Source organism: Clinocottus analis, unplaced genomic scaffold, assembly GCF_023055335.1.
Source record: "Clinocottus analis isolate CAN_PGR_092001 unplaced genomic scaffold, fCliAna1.0.p SCAF_16, whole genome shotgun sequence".
Taxonomy (NCBI): Eukaryota; Metazoa; Chordata; class Actinopteri; order Perciformes; family Cottidae; genus Clinocottus; species Clinocottus analis.
Genome location: NW_027175887.1, coordinates 5,473,142 through 5,493,744, shown reverse-complemented (window position 1 = coordinate 5,493,744; position 20,603 = coordinate 5,473,142). Strand labels below are relative to the sequence as shown.

The 20,603-nt window shown below is 47.0% G+C and overlaps 3 protein-coding genes across 3 annotated transcripts; 2 read left to right on the top strand and 1 right to left on the bottom strand.

Annotated features, from left to right (window-relative positions):
- Positions 1–1,145: 1,145 nt before the first annotated feature.
- si:ch73-141c7.1 (coenzyme Q-binding protein COQ10 homolog, mitochondrial) lies at positions 1,146–3,697 on the top strand. The gene is made up of 5 exons (XM_068578983.1): positions 1,146–1,320; positions 1,752–1,904; positions 2,193–2,385; positions 2,510–2,611; positions 3,261–3,697. The coding sequence occupies exons 1-5, from the start codon at positions 1,217–1,219 to the stop codon at positions 3,411–3,413; spliced, it is 705 nt and encodes a 234-aa protein (XP_068435084.1). The 5' UTR covers positions 1,146–1,216; the 3' UTR covers positions 3,414–3,697.
- Positions 3,698–5,052: 1,355 nt separating this feature from the next.
- LOC137786444 (complement C1q-like protein 3) lies at positions 5,053–5,993 on the top strand. Its single transcript, XM_068578342.1, has 4 exons — positions 5,053–5,099; positions 5,281–5,333; positions 5,416–5,550; positions 5,628–5,993. The coding sequence occupies exons 1-4, from the start codon at positions 5,053–5,055 to the stop codon at positions 5,912–5,914; spliced, it is 522 nt and encodes a 173-aa protein (XP_068434443.1). The 3' UTR covers positions 5,915–5,993.
- Positions 5,596–15,474, bottom strand: mylk5 (myosin, light chain kinase 5). The gene is made up of 17 exons (XM_068578840.1): positions 15,280–15,474; positions 13,577–13,726; positions 12,918–13,070; positions 12,358–12,537; positions 11,931–11,966; positions 10,840–10,967; positions 10,562–10,715; positions 10,105–10,416; positions 9,915–10,023; positions 9,337–9,540; positions 9,031–9,248; positions 8,823–8,946; positions 7,955–8,107; positions 7,742–7,868; positions 7,561–7,654; positions 7,306–7,446; positions 5,596–7,041 (listed from the first exon to the last, which is right to left on the bottom strand). Exons 1-17 carry the CDS (start codon positions 15,407–15,409, stop codon positions 6,836–6,838), a joined length of 2,619 nt encoding a protein of 872 aa, XP_068434941.1. The 5' UTR covers positions 15,410–15,474; the 3' UTR covers positions 5,596–6,835.
- Positions 15,475–20,603: the final 5,129 nt, after the last annotated feature.

The window sequence follows — 20,603 nt, the reverse complement described above, 5'->3', positions numbered from 1 at the left end:
CGGGCTGAATGGGTGAGGTGAGAAGGAGGCAGAGAGTGGAGGTGGTGAAGGTGATTGTTCGCTGATGGGGTAGTTGGGCGGAGGGGAAGTGGGCTTATCGAAGCTGCAATAGAACCCATTCAGGTCGATGGTGTCGATGATTTTCCTTAGTGTGTGTGTGGGGGGGGCGGGGGGGGGGGGGTGTTGTCTATTGTAGTTGGTGAGTACTTCCAGGCCTCTCCAAACTGACGGGGGGTCGTTGGCTGAAAACTTTTTTTCCCAGCTTTTCAGTATGACATGACATTTGTCTACTAGACGCATGACTGAAGGGCCGTTAATCATTAATGTTGTCTTGTCACCTGAATGTGTTACCTTGTCTCTACGTCTACGCATTACGTCTCCGGCCTTTAATTGCATGGCTGAGGTTCTCAAATCCTCCCTGATCAAGTGCCTTAATTCCAGTCTGAAGCTCCTGAACTGGATCCTGCTGGACCTGTTCTAACAGAGGTGTTACAGCCTCTTAGAGCCTGCAGTGTTATGCAGAATAATTATGAGTTATACAGACTGGCACATTCAAATGAAATGGAGTTTACAATCATACTGGTATCGACCTCAGCTTCATACATTTCATTTGATTGGAGACGATGCAGCGCCAAAGTCCAGGGTGAGTCATGAGCACAGCATGCTTTGCCTGGTCACCTTTGGATCAAAACCTCAAAACCCCTTGAACCCATGGAGTCAAATGTGTTCATTGATTTAATCACAAATGTGTAGAAGAGTAGAACAACACACACATATGCATTTCCTTATCTATTTTGGCGTGATGAGAGTAAAAGTGTCAGTCTAAATTCACAACTCTCTCTGAGTAACCCAGATTATTCCCAACCATTATATTTCCATCCATAATCACAATACTGCTTATGATGCATTTTCTACTAGAAATCATGGAAACAAGTCACGTTCAATCAAAAGAGATAACATCTGAAATGAAGAGAGAAAAAAAAAACTAAAAAAAAAAAGTCCAGCTGGACCTCAATTCACAAATAAGTGACTTTTAAACTCGGCCGGACTCTCTGATTGGCCGCAGCCTCCTGCTACGTCACTGCATTCCGTATCGGACAAGTGGAGCGGCTCTTCAGTCGGAACAAAGCCGGGTTGCTGCTGCTGCCGCCGGGGTGCGAGTGCCTCCGTGTCTCCTGAGAGCGCTCGTGCCAGTCTCCAGCTCGTGAACGCCGCCATGACCAGCAGGACGACCCCCCGGCTCCTCAGGGCCATGCGCGAGCTGTCCGGAGCCCAGCCCTCCAAAGCGGCGCGAGGCACCGGGAGAGGAGCGACTATCATGTGAGTGAAGACGGGACTGCCCGGCAGAGACGACGCGTGACGTCAGGAGGGCGAGATACGATCAAATGCCATTAGTCCGAGGTTTCTCGAAATGTGGTGGCTGGTGGGATTTAAATATTAAACTTTATATTCATGACATTCCCGGTTTGTTATTGCCTTCTGCATGAGTTATACTGTGAGTGTAGTGTGTGTGTGTGTGTGAGAGAGTGTGTGCGTGTGTGTGTGATAGAAGCGCACAACTGACCTGCAGTCACGCGACTCTGTGGCTCCCTATTGTGGTGATAACGTCTCGTGCTTTCAACCAGCTAAGGAATAATTACTGGAGGATACATAGGGACATTTCAATCCAGTCTGTCATGTAATGTTTTTTTTTTTTTTTTTCGAAACTACTATATATAATCCCACTAACTCATGTATGTCTTCCCCTTCAGGCACTTGTGGGGCTCCTGTGGGGCCCTGGCATTGAGAAGGGCCGGCCTGCCTCTCCGCCCCGCCCCCATCAGCACACACAGCTGCAGCTTCATAAACCTGGCGTCCCCCATCAGCAGGCGCAGGATGGACTACAACGAGTGCCGGACACTAGAGTGAGTGCCCTAAAATGACACAGACCACTGAAATACCAACACAATAGCCCCCAAACAAAGCCCCTGATCTGAACGTTGTACACGGACAGGTTAGGAGTCAATTCATGGATTAGTCGACAATCAGAAAGTTGAGATGCAAATATTTCGACAAAGAAAAATTGGTTTAGGTAACATTTAGAAATATGATTTATTGATTTCACAAAAAGAAATACAAATGCAAAACTGAGCACGAATTTGAAATTGTATTAAATATCTCATGTGGCCCTGTCTCGATGTGACTGCGTTCAGGTATTCTCCAGAGCAGATGTACAATGTGGTGGCCAGTGTGGACCAGTACCGACACTTTGTTCCCTGGTGCAAGAGGTCTCGGCTCATAAAGGGACAAAACGGCCGCGTCCGGGCGGAGCTCGAAATAGGTTTCCCCCCCATTGTGGAGCGCTACACCTCTGAGGTCACCTTCGTCCCAAACCACCAAGTCAGGGTAGGTCCCAGTCTGCCAGCTCCAGAAAACAACCATGACAAGTATTCTCTTCCAAAGCAAAATACTTTAACACTTTAACTTTTGGCAGTCAATAAAAATTGAAGAGTCATTTCTTTTGTAACAGGCGGTGTGTACCGACGGATCCCTCTTCAGCCATCTTGAAACAATATGGAGGTTCGCCCCTGCAGACAAAGACCTGCCAGCCTCCTGCAAAGTGGAGTTCTCTGTAAGTCTATGAGATGACATTAGTATCGGACCCCGAGGGTCATGAAGAAATCCAGTTTTTGCACCGCCCACTGTAATTTGAATTAGAAGTAGAAATCTGCAATGAAAATAGAACAATGTAATCAACGAAAGGAGTCAAATAGCATGTGACATTAGTAGTAGTAGTAGTAGTAGTAGTAGTAGTAGTAGTAGTAGTAGTAGTAGTAGTAGTAGTATTATAAAACCCACTGATCAAAATAAAATGACTTGACCATGGGACTTAGGGGCTTAGATTGCATGCTTAAAGAGACTGGTTTCAGGTATTGTACTATTGTGAATGGATCACAAGATTCAAAGAGGTTACAATCTCATTATGCTCTAAATGTGGTCTTGAGTGGCATGCTGGTGTCCCAGGAGGCCTGAAATAACAGTCAGGGCAGAGAACAGTGTGAAGAAGCTGCTGAGAGGCAGTTTGACCTAAATGTTGGCTCAGATTACGTCAGCGTCAGCCAGGAAGTAGTTATATTTCAATGGAACACCATGAGCTGGATATTTCAATGAAGTAAAGGTCGTGACGGTCAAGCGCGTCTTTGAACTCAGCCAAAGACGTCTTTGGTTGCGATCGTAGAACCAACTCACGACAAGTTGTTCCCCCCTTGTGTCCTCTGTAGGTGTCATTTGAGTTCAAGTCTCTTTTGCACTCTCAGCTGGCCAACGTCTTCTTTGACGAAGTGGTGAAACAGATGGTCAACGCCTTCGAGTCACGAGCTGCGACACTTTATAAGAACCAGCAGGAGGCGCCGTTGAGGAGGCGGTCCACATGAGACCTTCAACCAAACCCTGATATCTACGCTTGTCTTACACAGGAAGCTGGTTCTTCTTTTTGCACAAACCCATCATTACACTTGAGTTACTATTTATTTGTAATCCACAAGTTAATTTATTTATTGTATTCTACATGTTTTAGTTCCTTAAAGGTACGGCATAAATGCATGGTTTCAAATGGTCACGTTTCTTTGTAAGATTGGGGATTGAACACTGAAACATCTATAAAAGGGTTTAGAGCGATTTTTGTTCAGTTGTTGTCGGTGGAATTAAAAAGCTTTCATTTCGGTAAATCCATGTCCAAGCCTCGTTTTTCTGCATTTATATTTTTTATGGGCTGCATTTATAAAAACAATTGCGATGGACCCCGGTAGCTGGTGACTGGGCAAGCAAAGATTTCCAGTGTAGTGGATTGTATCAACATCTGTTTACTCACAAAACCATGAAGGAAAAAACCTTGTTCAAATCTGCACCTGGTTTACTTTGCACCTATAACAAGTAGGAGACATACAGATGATGTCAGCAGACACATAATAAAATAAGATAATCCTTTATTGGTCCCTCAGTGGGGAAATTACAGGATTACAGCAGCATTGCTCACAAGTAAATACAGATACAAATCTAGTCATACAAAAATAAGAATAATAAAACAAAATTAAACAGTGAGAGGAAAATGAAATATACAAATGGAATAAAAATGTGTATGAAAGTACTTGAGCGTACCTAAACGTAATGGATAATAGAAACTTGAACAGTTCATAAATACAATATGAGAAATATTTTATTTGGGGGACAATTCATGTCATAATGTTGAAGAAAAGCTTCAATTCTGTGGTTCAGGTGAGTTCACAACAAAACTTTGGTGTTATCTCTGACCATAGGTTCTGCTCAGGGTTAAAGGAATAAAAAGACGTGACTGAAACTATATGTACAAGCTGTGAGGGACCGCTTCCTGACTCGAGGTGTACAAGTCCAGGCTGCAACCAATCATTCTCTCTGCGGACCTGACTATCTGTTGTAGTCGGTCTCTGTCTTGTTTGGTGGCTAAACCACACAGTGATAACCGGATCAGCAGCTCCTGAGGCAGGTTGTACTTCCTGAGCTGGTGCAGGTGTAGGGCAAGAGCAGTGGGGAGAGCACACATCCCTGCGGGGCGCCAGTGCTTTCGGTCCGGGTGCTGGATGTGACTTATCCCAGCTTCACCTGCTGCTGCCTGTCTGTCAGGAAGTTTGTGATCCACTGACAGGTGGGGGCTGGCACGGTGAGCTGGGAGAGTTTTTGGTTGAAATACCTCTGGGATGATTGTGTTAAATTCAGAGCTGAAGTCTACAAACAGGACCCTTGCGTATGTCCCTGGGGAGTCGAGGTGTTGCAGCATATGGTGCATGTTGACCGCATCATCCACCGACCTGTTTGCTCGGTAGGCAAACTGCAGGAGGTCCAGCAGCTGCGATGTCCCTCAGATGGGTCAACACCAGCCTCTCAAAGGATTTCATGACCACAGACGTCAGGGCGACGGGTCTGTAGTCATTTAATCCTGTGATGGAGGATTTCTTGGGGACCGGGATGATCATAGAGCGCTTGAAGCAGGAGGGTTCTTCACACAGCTCCTGTGATCGGTTGAAGATCAGCGTAAAGATGGCGACCAGCTGGTCACAGACCTTCAGGCAGGAGGGGGACACACCGTCAGTGTGTTCATGGTCTGGTTGTACAGAATCCTGTCCCCACCTCTGTAGGCCTCCACGAAGCTGTCTGAGTTTTGCAGTCAACCACTAGGATTTATTGTTGTTGTATGTGCAGAAGGTTTTAGTCGGCAGTGGAACAACATGTCCTCACAAAAACTGATGTATGATGTCACATTGTCAGTCAGCTCATCGAGGTCTCAAAAACACTCCAATCAGTGGAGGCAAAGCAGGATTGTAGCTCCAGCTTGGCCTCATTGATCCATCTCTTCATAGTCTTCACCACAGGCGTTTGCAGATTTTAATTCCTGCCTCTCAGGCAAACCTCAGGAGCCCTTTTCTGCAACTCTGAGGGAGTCTGGCTCTGGAGACATCGGACCTTTCACCACTAATACCCCATTGAAGTATGAGAAGGTCTTCTCCAACATTGGCAATGTCTACAATCCTTCAACAGGTATGTGTGTGTGTTACATAGAAAGAGACAAAGAGAGGGACAGACGAAATTCAACAGCAATCTCTTTATTCTGGCAGGCATCTTCACAGCAATCGTCAGCGGGACGTACGTCTTTCGATTCTCAATGTTCAACAACCTCAATTCTACCCCCAACTCTGTTGTGAGCCTCATGAAGAACGCAGAGCGCCTGGTGTCCGTCTGGGACACCTCAGGGTCTGATGCCAATGACATGGGCAGCAACGCTGTGGTCATCGCCCTGCAGGTGGGAGACAACGTGTACGTGGACCTCCAGGCCAACAGGAGGGTCTATGATGATGGCATGAACTACAACAGCTTCAGCGGGTTTCTGCTCTTCACTGCTTGATCTAAAATACATGAAGCCAAACTACGTAAACAGGAAATGTGACAGCAATTTGTTTGAGATGCTGTATTAATAATAAATATCAAGCTTTATTTGTACAAGGCCTGTGTCTCTATTTTCATCTTGTGATGTTTGGATTTTATCATTTGGACACGTTTCCTTAAAGTGTGGCTATTTGTATTGAGGGTACAAATGTTGTAGAAAAGATTATAATAATATTACCGTAGACCATCTTGTGAAAGGAGCACAAAAGTTCCAACGTCTAATCAGACCAGGGGGTAAAATCAGGTCAGTCCCAACAAGCACAGACTGTCAAAGTGAAGAAAACAGCAGAGATCTCGCTGATGGTATAATAACACAGCTTCCTGGGAGGTTATTATTTGTCAAGATCAGACTAGTATTTACACCATTTTCTGTGTACACTAAACACATGTACCTTTCAGAAGAAAAAAGACTGCAGCTATCCTGGTGTGAACAACTGCATATCAAACCATATGTTCATGCTTTATAGGTTTACCATTTTTATTTCACCCAACAAAAGCTGTTTCAGAAAGCACAAGTCAGATCTCCGCTATGTGGAACAGCATCATCTTAGGCCCGTTTGCTTCTTAAAAGAGATTTCTCCATATTGCCAGCTAAAGGTTTGTAAGGAAACCTACAAATATTTCACCCACAAGCCAAAGTAAGGATTTTTTAATAACATCTTGTTGTTTAAGTGAACTGTAATGTTGCCGTCGTCCCATAAAGAAATCTAAACCTTCAAAAATGCTTGTAGTAGCTCTGTAACAGTATTCATCTGTCCATACGTACTGTACAATAATACATGTATTATATAATTCCAGCCACAGTACAGGATGTACAGTTTAAGGCACCCAATAACCATATGTTTTTATTTTTATCTCTGCAAATAAAAATCTCATGGCTCTACTTTTGAACCATGAGTTTGGCTGAGCAGGATGCCTCCCCGTGGTCATTGGTGGCTCTACACGTGTAAACGTCGGCGTCCTCTCGGCCAACTTTGGCTAAGACCAGAGTGCAGCGGCCATCTTCCTCGTACTCTATCTGCACTGTCGGGGACTCCACCACGGGCTCTTCACCACGCAGCCAAACAACCTCTGGGTCAGGGTATCCTGCCGAGAAAGAGGGAGGAGAGCGGCCAAGTTTAATAAAGCAGAACCTCTGAAATAAACAAAGAACAAAGCTGTTTTGGGGAAAGTTCAAGTGGTGAGTCCAGGAGTCTTTCTGGCCTGAATGCTGACCAATAACATGACAGAACACATGTCCCACATGTGCTTATTTTTCAAGTCAAGTCACTGCTCAACAACAAAAGCACACAGAATATCACAAAGAGGAACTCAGGTATAGCTCGAGCTCTTGAATGAAGTTGTGTGTACCTGTGAGGTGACACGAGAGACGGGCGCTGGATCCCTGATCCGCCGTCTGGTCCTCCAGGCTCTGGGTGAAGTGGGGTGGCCCCTGCATCCTGCGCTCCAGAGACAGCAGGGCGAGCTCTGCCTCCGGGCTCAGGGGTGAGTCTGGGACATGGAGGGGGAGGAAGCAGACAGGAGATGGAAAACGAGGGACAACGTTAAACCAGAAAGGTAAAAAGGTCCGGACTAGAAGATGAGAGAAGGAAGTGAGTACCCTACCTTCTACCGGGCTGGTCAGAGATCCAGAGGCAGAACTATCGACTTTCGTCAGCAGAGCCATTCTCTTCAGAGCTAACAAGGCCTTTCCTGCTTTCTATGGGACAAAAAAAACCGGTGTCGAGCACAAAGCAACACCTTAAACTCAACGGTAAACTATAAAGTACTGTGATGAGGTGTTTACCTTCCACTTCTGCCTGGCTAAAAACCTCTTCATCTTCTCCTTGGACAGACTCCTGTTGGTGGCAAGATCTCCAGACTCAAACGCCATCCAAGGGTGGTGAAGTGCCTGCTCGCAGGACATCCTCCGCCTGGGGAACACACAGAGGGTTGTAGCTGGTTGTGAGTGGGGATGTCTGGAGCTATCTGTGTCACAGCTGTGCGTCTCTGAAATCACCTGGTGTCTTTGTTGAGCAGGGAGCTGATGAAGTTTTTGGCCTCGTCTGTAATCTCCTCAAAGCTCTCCTCATCAAACTCCCACTGGGCAGCTGTGACCAGGGCGAGGGTCTCTACGTCGTTGTTACCCTGGAATGGAGACTCGCCGCTCAGTCTGAAGACCAGCGAATGAGAGACGGCGGAGTGATTATTGTATTCACTGTTTCAGCCTACAACCACAAAGCAGCATTGAAAGTCTGGACCAACAGGCGGTCGATCCGTGTTGACTATTACCACAGTCCTATCCGTCTTCTAAATCCAGAAACCATGCACCAGTTACTCAAAATCATCCACAGGCCTCATTTGGAGCAGTTTTATATGGGAACTACTTTCTTTAAAAAAAAAAATCAGAGTGCCGTTTAGTCCTGTTATATTTGAAAGAAGGCAGACATCTCCATGGCTGATATGTTCAAAACAACTCTTACCAAAATAAGCCAGACTGATAAGAAAAATATGTATTTTTGAGGTTAACAGCCTTTATAAATCTCTTTAAGTGGTTATTGGGAGTTATGCCAATTGTAAGTGGAACAAAATACGACTGATGTGCATGACACACACAAAATAAATCTTTAAATGAATAGTGCTACATTTTGAGAGATATACTTAGTTTTCTTGCTAAGACTTAGATAGAAAACACTCGTTTGTCTGTGCGATAAATATGAAGCCACCGCCACCATCACCAGGCTAGTTTAGCTTAGCATAAAGCCTGCAAACAGGGGGACACCGCGAGCTCAAAAGTATGTAAATCCACCTTAAATCAGCACCTAACGCATGTTTCCCAAAACGTCAAACCATTCCTTGAACGTAGAAAGAGTGATCGTGTGACTCACAATATGTAGCAGATGACTCCTACGCTCCACATGTCAGTGGTCAAAAACACAGGCTCATAGTTGATCACTTCAGGCGCCACAAACTCTGGAGTCCCGTGCATCACCTTGAGGGGCGTGTCGCCAACTGTTGAAACACAAATCACCAAAATTACTCCCGGGACCGTCGCGAGAATGACAAGGAGGTATTAAAGCGTTTCATTGCACGAACCGAGCCTGCAGGCTAATCCGAAGTCAATGATCTTTATGGAGGTGCCGGTGGTGTCAACACACACAATGTTTTCCGGTTTGATGTCCAGGTGGACGATGCTCTGCTGATGCATGAAGGCAACCCCCTCCAGGATCTGATGCATGTAGCGCACGCTGTTCGACTCCGTGTGCTCGAAGTTGTCGTCCACGATGCGCTCGAACAGTTCCCCGCCGGCGATACTACACGCAGACACGCCGCGTTATTTTGCATGCAACCGGAACACAAAAAAGTGCAGGATTCCAAACACTTTCATGACGCTATACTCACAACTCCATGACCATGACCATCTCGGGCTTGTGGTCGTACGCCGCGAGGCACTGGACCAGTTTGGGGTGGTGGAGGTAGTTCATCAACTCTATCTCCTTACGAGCATCCTCCCTCTCCTTGGCACGTCGACCTTTGTAGAACTTCCCTGCGAAAACGCGTCCCGTCTCTTTGTGGTTGAGCTTGAACACCAGGCCGAACTTTCCCCTGAACAAGAAACACGTTTTAGTTGTTTTTTTTTATTTTTATCTCTAAGACTTTAAGAAAGAAATGTTAAACAATCTGTCATTCTAATCCTTCGCCTGTCAAAGGGTAAGATTAAGGGCATTTATTTTTTGCCTTCATTTACTTTTTAAGACGCTGGTGTTCTCAAACCAGCAGTGTGTACATCTGATGTTTATTGAGCAGAACTGTGTCTCTACTTGTTTTTGAATCCTCCCTCTTTCTCACTTGGCAGACAGCCGTTCTGACATGCAGCCCGCACTGACGAAAGGATGTTTCTTTTTCTTGTAAAGGTCAAGGTTGCTTGTTCATCCGAATTTCTGCTTGAAACAACAAGTTTGTTCCTGCCTGATACTCACATGCCCAGTCTCTCCTGCAAACTGTAGTGATCTGTGACCTTTTCTGAAGTGTTAATAGTGACACAGTGATACGCTTGCGGGGCCTCTTCTCCTTTGGGCTTCTCGACACCTACACAAAAAAGGCACATCAGCTGTAGGCTCATTATATTTGTGTCCGGTTTTGTGGCCTCACTAACCCATGTCGCCTCACCTTTCTCCTCCATCTTGACTACTGGTGACACTGGTCCCGGCTCACTTGCTCCTACTGCGTTGTAGGCCCTCACTCTGAAGCAGTATTTCCGACCCGGCTGCAGCCCGGAGCGCACTTTGAGCGAGGTGCTCTCACACTGGCCGGTGATCTCGCTCCAATCCCCAGACTCAACGGGGTGTCGGTTCTTCACCTCGACCACGTAACCCAGGATGGCACTGCCGCCGTCGTAGCAGGGACCCGACCAGGACAGCACGAGGCTGTCGGCGGATACGAGGGAGACCACGGGACCGGAGGCCGGGGGCTGAGGCCGCTCTGGGTGGGATGATAATGATGAGGGTGATGAAGGAGGAACTCAAGTCACTGCAAACTCACTTTAGGTTCGAGCTGCTAAAGTGTGTGTGTGTGTGTGTGTGTGTGTGTGTGTGTGTGTGTGTGTGTGTGTGTGTTGTTGCATTACCTATGACAGAGAGGGTGAGCGTGTGTTCTGCTGAGCTCCTGCGGTCCTTCACCACGACAGCGTAGCGTCCTGTGTGATGTGGTTGAGCCTCCGCTATGACTAGTGTGCTGCTCCTGTCAGTGCTTTCTGCCCACAGCTCTGGACCATCCACTATCTGGACCGAGAGAGAGAGAGAGAGAGAGAGAGAGAGAGAGAGAGAGAGAGAGGGTTAATATTGAGGGAAATGAAGATCAATTTGCAGGAAGTGCGTACTTTCTAAATCAGGCTTAAAGTGACACCTGTTCTTTGTGTCTGATCCAACACGACACGACGGGAGGACGTCCGGTGAACAAACACGTCACTCGTGCAGTTTGTCCCACCTTCACCTCGAGGTGCTGTGGAGGGTTTTCAAAATGTAATGCTGGACCTGCAAATGAAGAAAAAAAGAATTGAGCGTTCGACCCGACCAGAAGGAAACTATCCATTGTGTGAGTGTGAGATAAAGACGTGACATCATCAGTGGTTAGTGCTGTGTGTCCCTTCCGCCCCGAGGCCCTCATTATTGTCGCATGCAGCAGACTAAGTGTCTCAACTGGAAACAAATGCAAAACGTGAATGACCTCCTTCACACAAGTACATGCAGTCATTCAAGTGAAAAATATGTCAATCTAGATCACCTGTTGCATTCCAGTTCAAAAACGTTTCACATTCAGATCTATTTACTGAGATAAATATCCATAAAGGAACAAACACACAATTGAAGTATGAACTGTGTTCTTGTAATATAACATGACCATATATTTAGATCAGCATGGAAAGTTCTATATAAGAGCTGGAGTCAATGTCAAGCCTCAAGCTATCATTATTCAAATAGCGTGGCCTCATGATGGGGAATTTGACTCGAGACAATCTGATAAAGTGTTTAATGGCTTTACAGTTTACCTTCTTAAAACAAACTCTAAATTATCCAGCTTTAAACATCAATTGTGTATAATTCATAAAGCTACAAAAAGCAGTATTACATATCCTGTGCACATTCAGACCATATTATATAAACTGCTCGTGTTTTTATTGCTGCAGCCTACACCCTAAGGTAAAGTTCCCCAGTGGAGTGGAGCACAATAGCTTAGAGCCAGACAACATTATATAAAGAACAAAGGCCAAAACAAAAAGGTGTATCCCCTCCAGGGCAAACCACAGCAGCACCAGTAGCCACTCAAACACACACAAACAGACTCTCATGAATCAGTAACATTAACATGAACAAGCAGAAGTCAGACAATATAGAAGTGAAGGATGAGAAGCAGAAAGGCAAGTGGATGATGGAAAAACAGATGCATTGCTCTGTCATTTGGCAGCGGCAGTGAGAGAGAGGAAACGTCTTTCTCACCTGACCCCGAGTTGGCTCTCTTCTTTGGGATGACTTCTGCAGAGACAGGTGAAGCGCAGGTAGGTTTTAATGGGACGGAGGCGCGGCTCTGCTCTTCTGTTCTACGCTATCAATCAACCTGCTCATAAAGCTTCACTGTACTGTGCACCGTCCACTTCCCTACATGGCGCTCACTTGGGACCCAGCACCTTTAGCATAATCCCTGACTGGTTCACGTGTTGCCTGACAACCAATCAGACACGGACGGGGAATGATGCGTTTCGTATTTATGTACAGATGCAACACCCTGAAGAAGTCAAAATAATGGTTGTAAGATATTTCCTGGCACAAGCTGCAGTTTCTTGTGTTGTGAAATGTACTCCTAAAATATCGAGAATAATCAAATCCTTTGAACATAAATATGTGATGTGAGTATTTATCTCATTACCTCTTGGAGTTGAGACCGGGCTCAGCTTATCAGAGCCTGCTGCCGAAGTACAAACAGATCCTTTGAACTCCTGCAGTTCCTCTTTGGGAGGCTGCGGCCTTCCATTACCCACAATCCTCTTGGAAGCAGAAGTCGAGACATTTGAGACACGATTCTGCACACCGCAGATAGTTTCAAAGTCTGGATCAGTTTGTCAGGAAGAGGAAGAGGAGAAGAGACAAATCAGAAGTGATACTTATTGTGATCCGAGCTGTGAACAAAATGGATATTGTGTTGAATTTGCTTGTGTTACAACTTTAAAATCAGAAGCAGACGTTGTTGTCATCAAACTTGTGGGTCCCAGTGGGTCCCAGTGGGTCTCCCAGTGTGTCCCAGTGTGTCCTAGTTGGTCCCAGTGTGTCTCCCAGTGTGTCCCAGTGTGTCCTAGTTGGTCCCAGTGGGTCCCAGTGGGTCTCCCAGTGTGTCCCAGTATGTCTAAATGTGTCCCAGTGTGTCCCAGTGTGTCTCAGTGTGTCCCAGTGGATCGCAGTATCTCCCGCTGTGTCCCAGTGGGCCCTCACCTTTGACGAACACCGCGGCGCAGCAGGACGTCTTCCCTGCGGCGTTCTCTGCCAAACAGGTGTAGGCGCCGGCATCTTCTGGCAAGCACTCCCTCACCACAAAGCTCGTCTCCGTGCCGTTGGAGGAAGGATTCCCAAAACGGGCCACTTCACCTGCCCATAGGAGCAAACAAGCAAACTAGAAACTCTCTCTCCCGCTGGTGGAATGTGCAAGGAAGAGCCATGAAGAGGAGCCAGCGAGAGAGGAAGGGCCGACAGAGAGGCCAGATAACCTCTTGATCCCTGTTGTGTGTCTGTTGGTACAAACGTTCGCTGTCTGGCCAGGCATTGGTCAAACCTAAGCTTGTGTTTTTAATCATAAAGAATATCCCAAATTCTCCAAAATGACTAAATAGCCAGGCTGAGTTAAACAGGAATGTATGGGCAATTAGGAAAGAGGCGGGTAGAGTAATATATGCATCATTGGCTTGGAGCATGCACAAACACAACACCGTCATGTGAAATGTCACAATGAGTTGTTTCAGTTTGCTGAAGGTACAACCTCAAGGCAAAATGTCAGAGGGTTGGTTCGATAAGGACCGGTTTTTGAACCAAATGTGAGTTCTGGCAGCTTTTGTTGATCTAGCGTTACTGTATCGGTGTAAATTGTCACAGCTCACCATTGTGCAACCACGACACTTTGATGGGCTGACTCCCGGCGAGAACCCCCCGCAGTGCGATGTCACCTCCTTCGTCCACGCAGCAGTCTTTCAGTGGCTCTATGAAGACGGGTGGATCCAGACCCTTAAGAGCAGAGAGGTTCACGGACCCTGGATGCGGAGGAGAGGGGAAAGAGGAGACAAGTCAGCACATTTATATCAAGTGTTTACAGACTTTTCATAAATTCATCTTTACAAGAGTTCTCAATTTAGCTTAACAAACTAGTGTTTTTACATCAATTCACCCACTAAACGTCCTCACACTGATGTCTTTGGCCTTGTCTTAAAAGAGAAGTAACACCTTCTAGACAAACTAAATGAAATGCTATGCAAGCGTGCGGCATCCTCTCATCTACCCAAACACACACCACTTCCTCTTTTTCTTCTCTCTCTTAAACATAAAATGAATTCAAATAACTTCAATGACATCAATCCTCCATGATATACAAATATATATACGTCATGGTAAGAGGATCATGTTTTTAATTTTCTTCGTTTCCATCTTGTTTTTAAATGCAGTATCGATGATATTAAAACTGGATCCTGGGTTAAAACCTGTTGGTGGTTATTCCAAAGAAAGCCACGCCCCCTAAAACACTGCCCTGCAGGCTGACTGGCGGGGTAATTAGAAGCACCCACATTCCAGCCAGACGTGTGAGGGGAGAGAAACACCTGGAGCCGGCCTAATTATCAGGCAGGTCAACAAAGGTCAATGAGTCTCTCCTCCCCAAGATCTCCGGGCTGATGGATCTAGTTGGAACCGGCAATCCGGCTCGCGGCTGAGCTCGATGTTCTGTTTTGTTTGCGTGACTTTGAGTTGTTTCATGAAAGACACTGCTCACAGCTGCGCTGTCACAATCCTGTTCTATTGACAGTGACTCGTATCACCGGTGCAGTACCAGTTCTCCCATCAACCTTTTGCCAGCGTTTACAATCCTCAGGTGTTCACCGTGAAGCCAGATGTTTCCTCCTTTGAGCTGCACACTGAGAGGTAGCGTCTCACACGCCCTTCTCACATCACTCTGTTTTTCTGATACGCGCAGACCTCAAAGCTTTTATTAGCAAGTCAGTGAACCCTGAGCTGAACTAAACGCATACAGGTCGCTGTAAAAAGTGTATTGAGGCGCCACGGCCACGTAGACCTTTTTTATTTGTTCCTGATGTTTTTGGCGTGTAAGAACTCCTGTGAAAGACCGTCATGTGATAGGCAGATGTGTGTGCGTGTGTGTGTGTGTGTGTGTGTGTGTGTGTGTGTGTGTTGATGTCTGTCAAGTCACAATTTACACAGATACAAATGTTTAACAAGCAGACATTACATGACATGCAGGTGACCAAATGATGAAACCTGACTGTGCAACCCTTTCAAACTCTTTCAGTTTCACAACCAAAGCCACCAAAGAGTTATATATTAGTAGGATGAGAAAGAAAGGCAGTTTGCTCTTCTTTTAGAGCTTTTATGATTATGTTCAGCGTGATAATATGAGGTCCCTATTACACTGAACAATCAGGATATTAACTTTAAAAGCAACACCTTTGGAGTGTGTGGTCTCAGTGAAGATACATGTCACCATCACGTCACCGTGTCCTGACATGATCAATTCAACCGGCTGAGCTCCTTCCAACATCAACACACACGTTCAGATCTCACGCAGCCCTCACCTTACCTGTGTCACTACATCTGTCTGTGGTGTCAACACCTCCCCCCGGTGCGGGCGGTGCCGGCGGTTCTCGGTGGGGCTTGATTTGCATCGAGAAGGTTGACACAAAACGCCGTTTGCCGCCATCGCCGTTCATTTCTGTGCGAGAACACAGAAATTGCCTCGGAAAAAAAACAACAAATAAGTCACGCAGTCATTTCCCCAGCCGGTTATCACACTTCCTTCCCTCTGCCACTGCTGTGTGTGTCTGTGAAGGCAGCGCTCCCCACACAGCCAGCGCAGCTCTGCCCTCACTCACAAGTCTCTGCACATGTTCAAACTCCACTTTCTCACCCTCCCCTGATCAACTCTAACTCCACCTACAGCACACATCTTTCTCTTTTATGTTGTTGGCCTTCTCAGGCAGGCTCCGCTTATCTCTCCAAAGGTCACCCGATGCCAGACCCCACCCGCGCCCCCACCCACAATGCTCAGACCCCTCGTCTTTGTGAATGTGGCTAATAGACACACATAAACAAAGGAAGACAGAAAGTGGGAGGGTGGAGGACTTATCTACCCAACCAGCCAAAGGTCGTATTGTGTGTTGTTTGTCGAATGCGCTGCCGTTTATCGATTTGCCTGTTTGCCCTCACACTTATCAATGTTGCAATTGAACTTTGTGATGGCGGTGACGCAGAGATTCACTTCACGCCTGAGGGTTGAAAAAAGCAATGATTGTAAATCCCACGCGGCCTTGAGCCGGAGCGCCGGCCCTTGGTGCAGTATATCCCAGCACACACACACACACACAGACACACACACACACATACAGGTTTCCAGGGGAACAGCGGCTTTTCAACAGACCCGCCCGCTGCCATGGTAAGCACGGACGTCTCGTGAGCGATGCGATGAGCACGCGTGTTGTTGAGACCCAACAGATCACACGACCCGCATTCTATACGATGGGATGCAGCCGTGAGGGGAGGAATATATCCGCCCCAGTGAACACAACAGAGGCCCAGTGAGGTGATCATAACATCTCTTCCTGCTCCCATGCCTGAGCCCTGAATTCCACATCAGTGATCACACAGAAAAGCACTGTGAGGGGCTTGTTTTTAGTTTCTGTGAGGGAAGAATCCCCGAATCAAACATTTACCAAAAGGCTGCACACACAGAGACTCCATTGTAAGGGCAGTTTGATAATGTAGAGTTTTATTCATTCCGTATTATCGTGTAAATATGTGAGATCTTTTGCTGTTCCAGAGAAGTTTGGCGAGCATGTTTCTGCAAGTGCTGCTGTGCTCCTGTCCCAGCCCGTGTCCCTGCTAAACATCCCGTCACTGAGATAAGACTGAAAGCAGAGAAGGGATGAAATCGCTGGAATTCGCTCAAACCTCCCTGTTAAAATGAAAAAAAAAAACATCATATTGTTTACTCAGAAGCTGGCGTAATACTGCGGATGAGACCGTTCACACTCTTTACTTTTCTCATTTGCAGGAGACGGATATCCTCCATGCCTTGTTTGTTATCACACAACCTCCGGCTCCAAACAACCAAGCCACCATACACCACTCTCCCTGTTTGAGTGATGCAAATGGGTCCTCCAGGTGAAGCAAATAGTAGAGCAAATCACAGTGGTATACGTGCTTGCACATCATAACAAACACGTTATTGAATTAGGTCAGACTCAATGCCTCTCATAAAATGAGACAGCTTTGTGGGAGAAAGAAAACACACCCGGGGAAAGTTGGCAGGGACTGTGAGGCTTCAGTGATGCTTGGCGAGAGGAAACCCAGCAGATAATGCTGCATCTCTCCCACAGAGCCTCGGCCCGGAGGAGCATAATGAATGAAATGTCGGCCCGGGGCCACTTAGGGCACACAATAGAGGAGAACAGAGCCGGAGGGGACATGGCGACCGACCCATCCGTCGACTCCTTCCCCCCGCATGCTGCAGCTTTCACCAGCTGACGGTGATGCGTGCAGGTAGTTTGGTCTGCTCTCTCTCCTTGTGATAAAACCCCCCTGTGTTTCCACAACGATCCGCCGTGACTCCTCGAGCTCAACATGAAGGGGTTAGATGTAGACTGGAGATAGTCGCGGCAGACCGAAGGCAGGATTAGGTCTGTGGAGAGGAATTTGTGTCGAGCTTCAAAGAGGAAACTGATGCAACGTGAGTGGACATGAAACAATTACGTTGACAAAACAAACAAAAGGTGATGACCTCATCAATAGCATCAGCCTCATATGACAGGATCTGAAACTGTTATATATGCAAAGCATATATCACATGGTGCTTCAGTACACACGGCAAACTGGATGCAGTCAACACAATTTAGAAAGTTCGATCTTATTGAGCGGCTGATTCTTTTGTGAGCATGTGTCTTGATCTGTTTCAGGAAGTTGTAGCGGATTAAAAAAAAAAGATAATTGGAAAAGTAGTTAAACTGACACAAGAGAACGTATCAAATGCATATTCATTAAGTAGATTATAGGGGGAACCGCAGCGCCCTCAGGTGGAAAGTGTCTTTGTTTGCTTTTTTGCAGAAGGACTGCTGCAGGTTGAGTCAGGTTGGCATCTCCAAGAGGACAAAGAGTCAAGTGTAGTTAACTATTCAGCAAATGAAGCAGTCAACGGGTCAAACAAGAAACCCTGACACCCAATTAACACTCATGATCCATGCATGTTTCGTTGATTACACCTCTTCATGCAGTCCTTCACACCAAATGGGAAGACGCTGGCTCCACCTGGAGGGCAGCGGTGTACATGCCGGCATGGGCATCACTTCCTACATCCTCAGCTCCTTTCCTGTGCGCGGACTCTTATCGTCCTTTAAGACAGAGTAGTGATCCACTCTGTCAGCGCGGCAATCTTCTTGTTGTCAGAGCCGGCTCGAAACAACGTCACATCACGGGAGGGGACACATGTATGCATTTATTAGCATGCAGCGCAGGGAGCAGAGTTCCTCCTGGGCGTGTGCTCTCATACAACTGGGATGTTCCCAGCTGTTCCCAGTAGGCTCATTGATGACCGGCTCACAGCTACTGGCATCTGACACAACACCTCAAAGACAGGGGTCGTCATATTCCTCCGCTGTATTTATTCAAATCTGCATTGCGATCCCATAATCTCTCTTTACTCTGTCCAGGCTTTGGCTTGAAGGCGATGTGTCAGGTGCCCTGAACGCACCAGTAAAGGGACACAGGCGAACATACATTGAACCCACACCGTCAGTCTTTTCAGCTGCATCCGGCCTCATGGACGGGTTTAATAAAACACTCTTTAGTCTCACGGTGACCTTTAGAGGAGGGGATCTCCTGCACCCGGGAGACAAAGATGCTTTATTCTCTGACATAAAAGAGAAACACTGTATGCCACCAGACATGCAGGCCTCCATTTTGAGTCGCAGAGCAGGTTAAACACAGGTGTAATTGAACAAAGTCATTCTAGTCTCATTCTATTTAGTGCGTCACAGCCATTCCAGTGATGTGGGTGTGTATATATTAATATATATATATATAATTTTAAATATATATGCATCTTTTACTCGTTGTATTGCTACTTGTTGCTTCAGTAAGTGCAGTACTCCTTCCACCCCTGCACCACAGATACATTTTCTCCTCACGCCTTCACAAGCTGCTGAGCTTGACGAACTTGCTGACATTCGGTGCTGACTTTATAAAACACATACCCATGCAACTCTCGGGTGTGAATATTATGAAGCGTCCAAGGCGCCGGGAAAAATGTCACACTTGAGCCGACCGGTGACCCCTAAACGTCTCGCGCGGCAGCTCCCGGGCTGACAAGACAAGAAGGCGTGCGTGGCCCCAGGCTGCAGGGCCCAGAGGCCTGCTGGCCAAGGACACTCACTCACATTGCCACTGAAGAGCATGTGTTCCTGCACAGGGCCTGGATTTGGGATGAAATAGACTTGTGTGTTCACAAGAGTTGGTATTGTGGCAGTAAATGAGCCGAAGCAGCAGGGGGCGTCGTTCACCATAGCAATATTAACATTATCTGCAGCTGTAATCGGATCTTTGAATGAAATGTTTGCTTTCAAAGCTCAGTCTCGGTTCAGTCTTTACATTTTTTGACATGTACACACTTCCTTACGCCATCTCATCTATCATCGTTTTGAATTTTTTTTTTTTTATAGTTTGTCTTCCCTGAGGCTGAAAGAGCGAGTGAGCTCTGTCGAGGTGTCTTCAAACCGACCCTGTTGTGCAAAAGGAGCTGTTGTTTTCTGCTCTGTTGGCTTCGCACATTGACCGTGACCCTCCGGCCCAGCAGTCCTTAGGGCCCCCCCCCCCACCCTACACACACACACACACACACACACACCCCTCAACCGACAGTTCGACGCGTGTGGATGGAGCCAAAAAACACAGGATGCAAAGGAAAACCACCAAACTCCTGAATATCTCCAAAGGAAATCACTAATGAACACGGGCCTTCCTGCTATTTCACCGAGGGATTGGAGTATTAAGATTGTATCTTGTTTGCATGCAGGCCTGAGACGTTTGTGATTCGATATGCCAACGGAAAAAAACATGCGGTAGTTTTCCTTTTTTTAATCCAACTTTGAAAACCCTTTAAAAAAAAAAAAAATACATCACACAGAATTAAAGTAACACCCAACAGTTTCTAATAACCTCAGCAGAATAATCTTCTGGCCTTCTGTTGCATTAGTGAACAGGCTCGGCAGTCCTTTTCCATGAGCGAGTGCATTTGTGAGTCAATGTGTTCAACTCCCACCTTTGCGATGAGGCCCCTCCGCCGCTCTGTTGTTGGTGAGGGCCCACATGGAAGCGATTACACCGTGCAGAGTGAAATTACAGAGGGAACCTTCTCAACTGGAGCCCTCCTATAACCACTCGCTCATTCACTCGGGTTTGACACACATGAGCGCCAGCTCGGAGAGCGCAGCGGAGCCGAGTGAACACACGCAGATACGAGGGCGCAGACAGGCGCACACACACACACACACACACACACACACACACACACACACACGCTCTCTCACACAGGAGCTCTGCTGCCACCTTGCCCGAGGCTGTGCGTTTCCACTGCTGGCTCTGTTGGGACAAGGCCGCAGTGTGCCTCCCTCCCTCTCCTGGACGGGAGTGGGGCTGTAAATTCCTCAGAAAGTGCTGTTAAGAGCGCCTCCATTAAAACAAGAGGGTGGGGGTTATGGAGGGGCGGGGGGGGGGGCGCTCGCCAGAGAGGAGCCGACTCAATAAGTCATCGCCGAAGCCCGAGGCCTCGCTGGGGCCCCCACGGGAGAGTCACGAGAGCCGCAGACTGGATTTAGAGGCGCGTACGGCGCCCTGTTCCGCACGCCCCGCTCACCT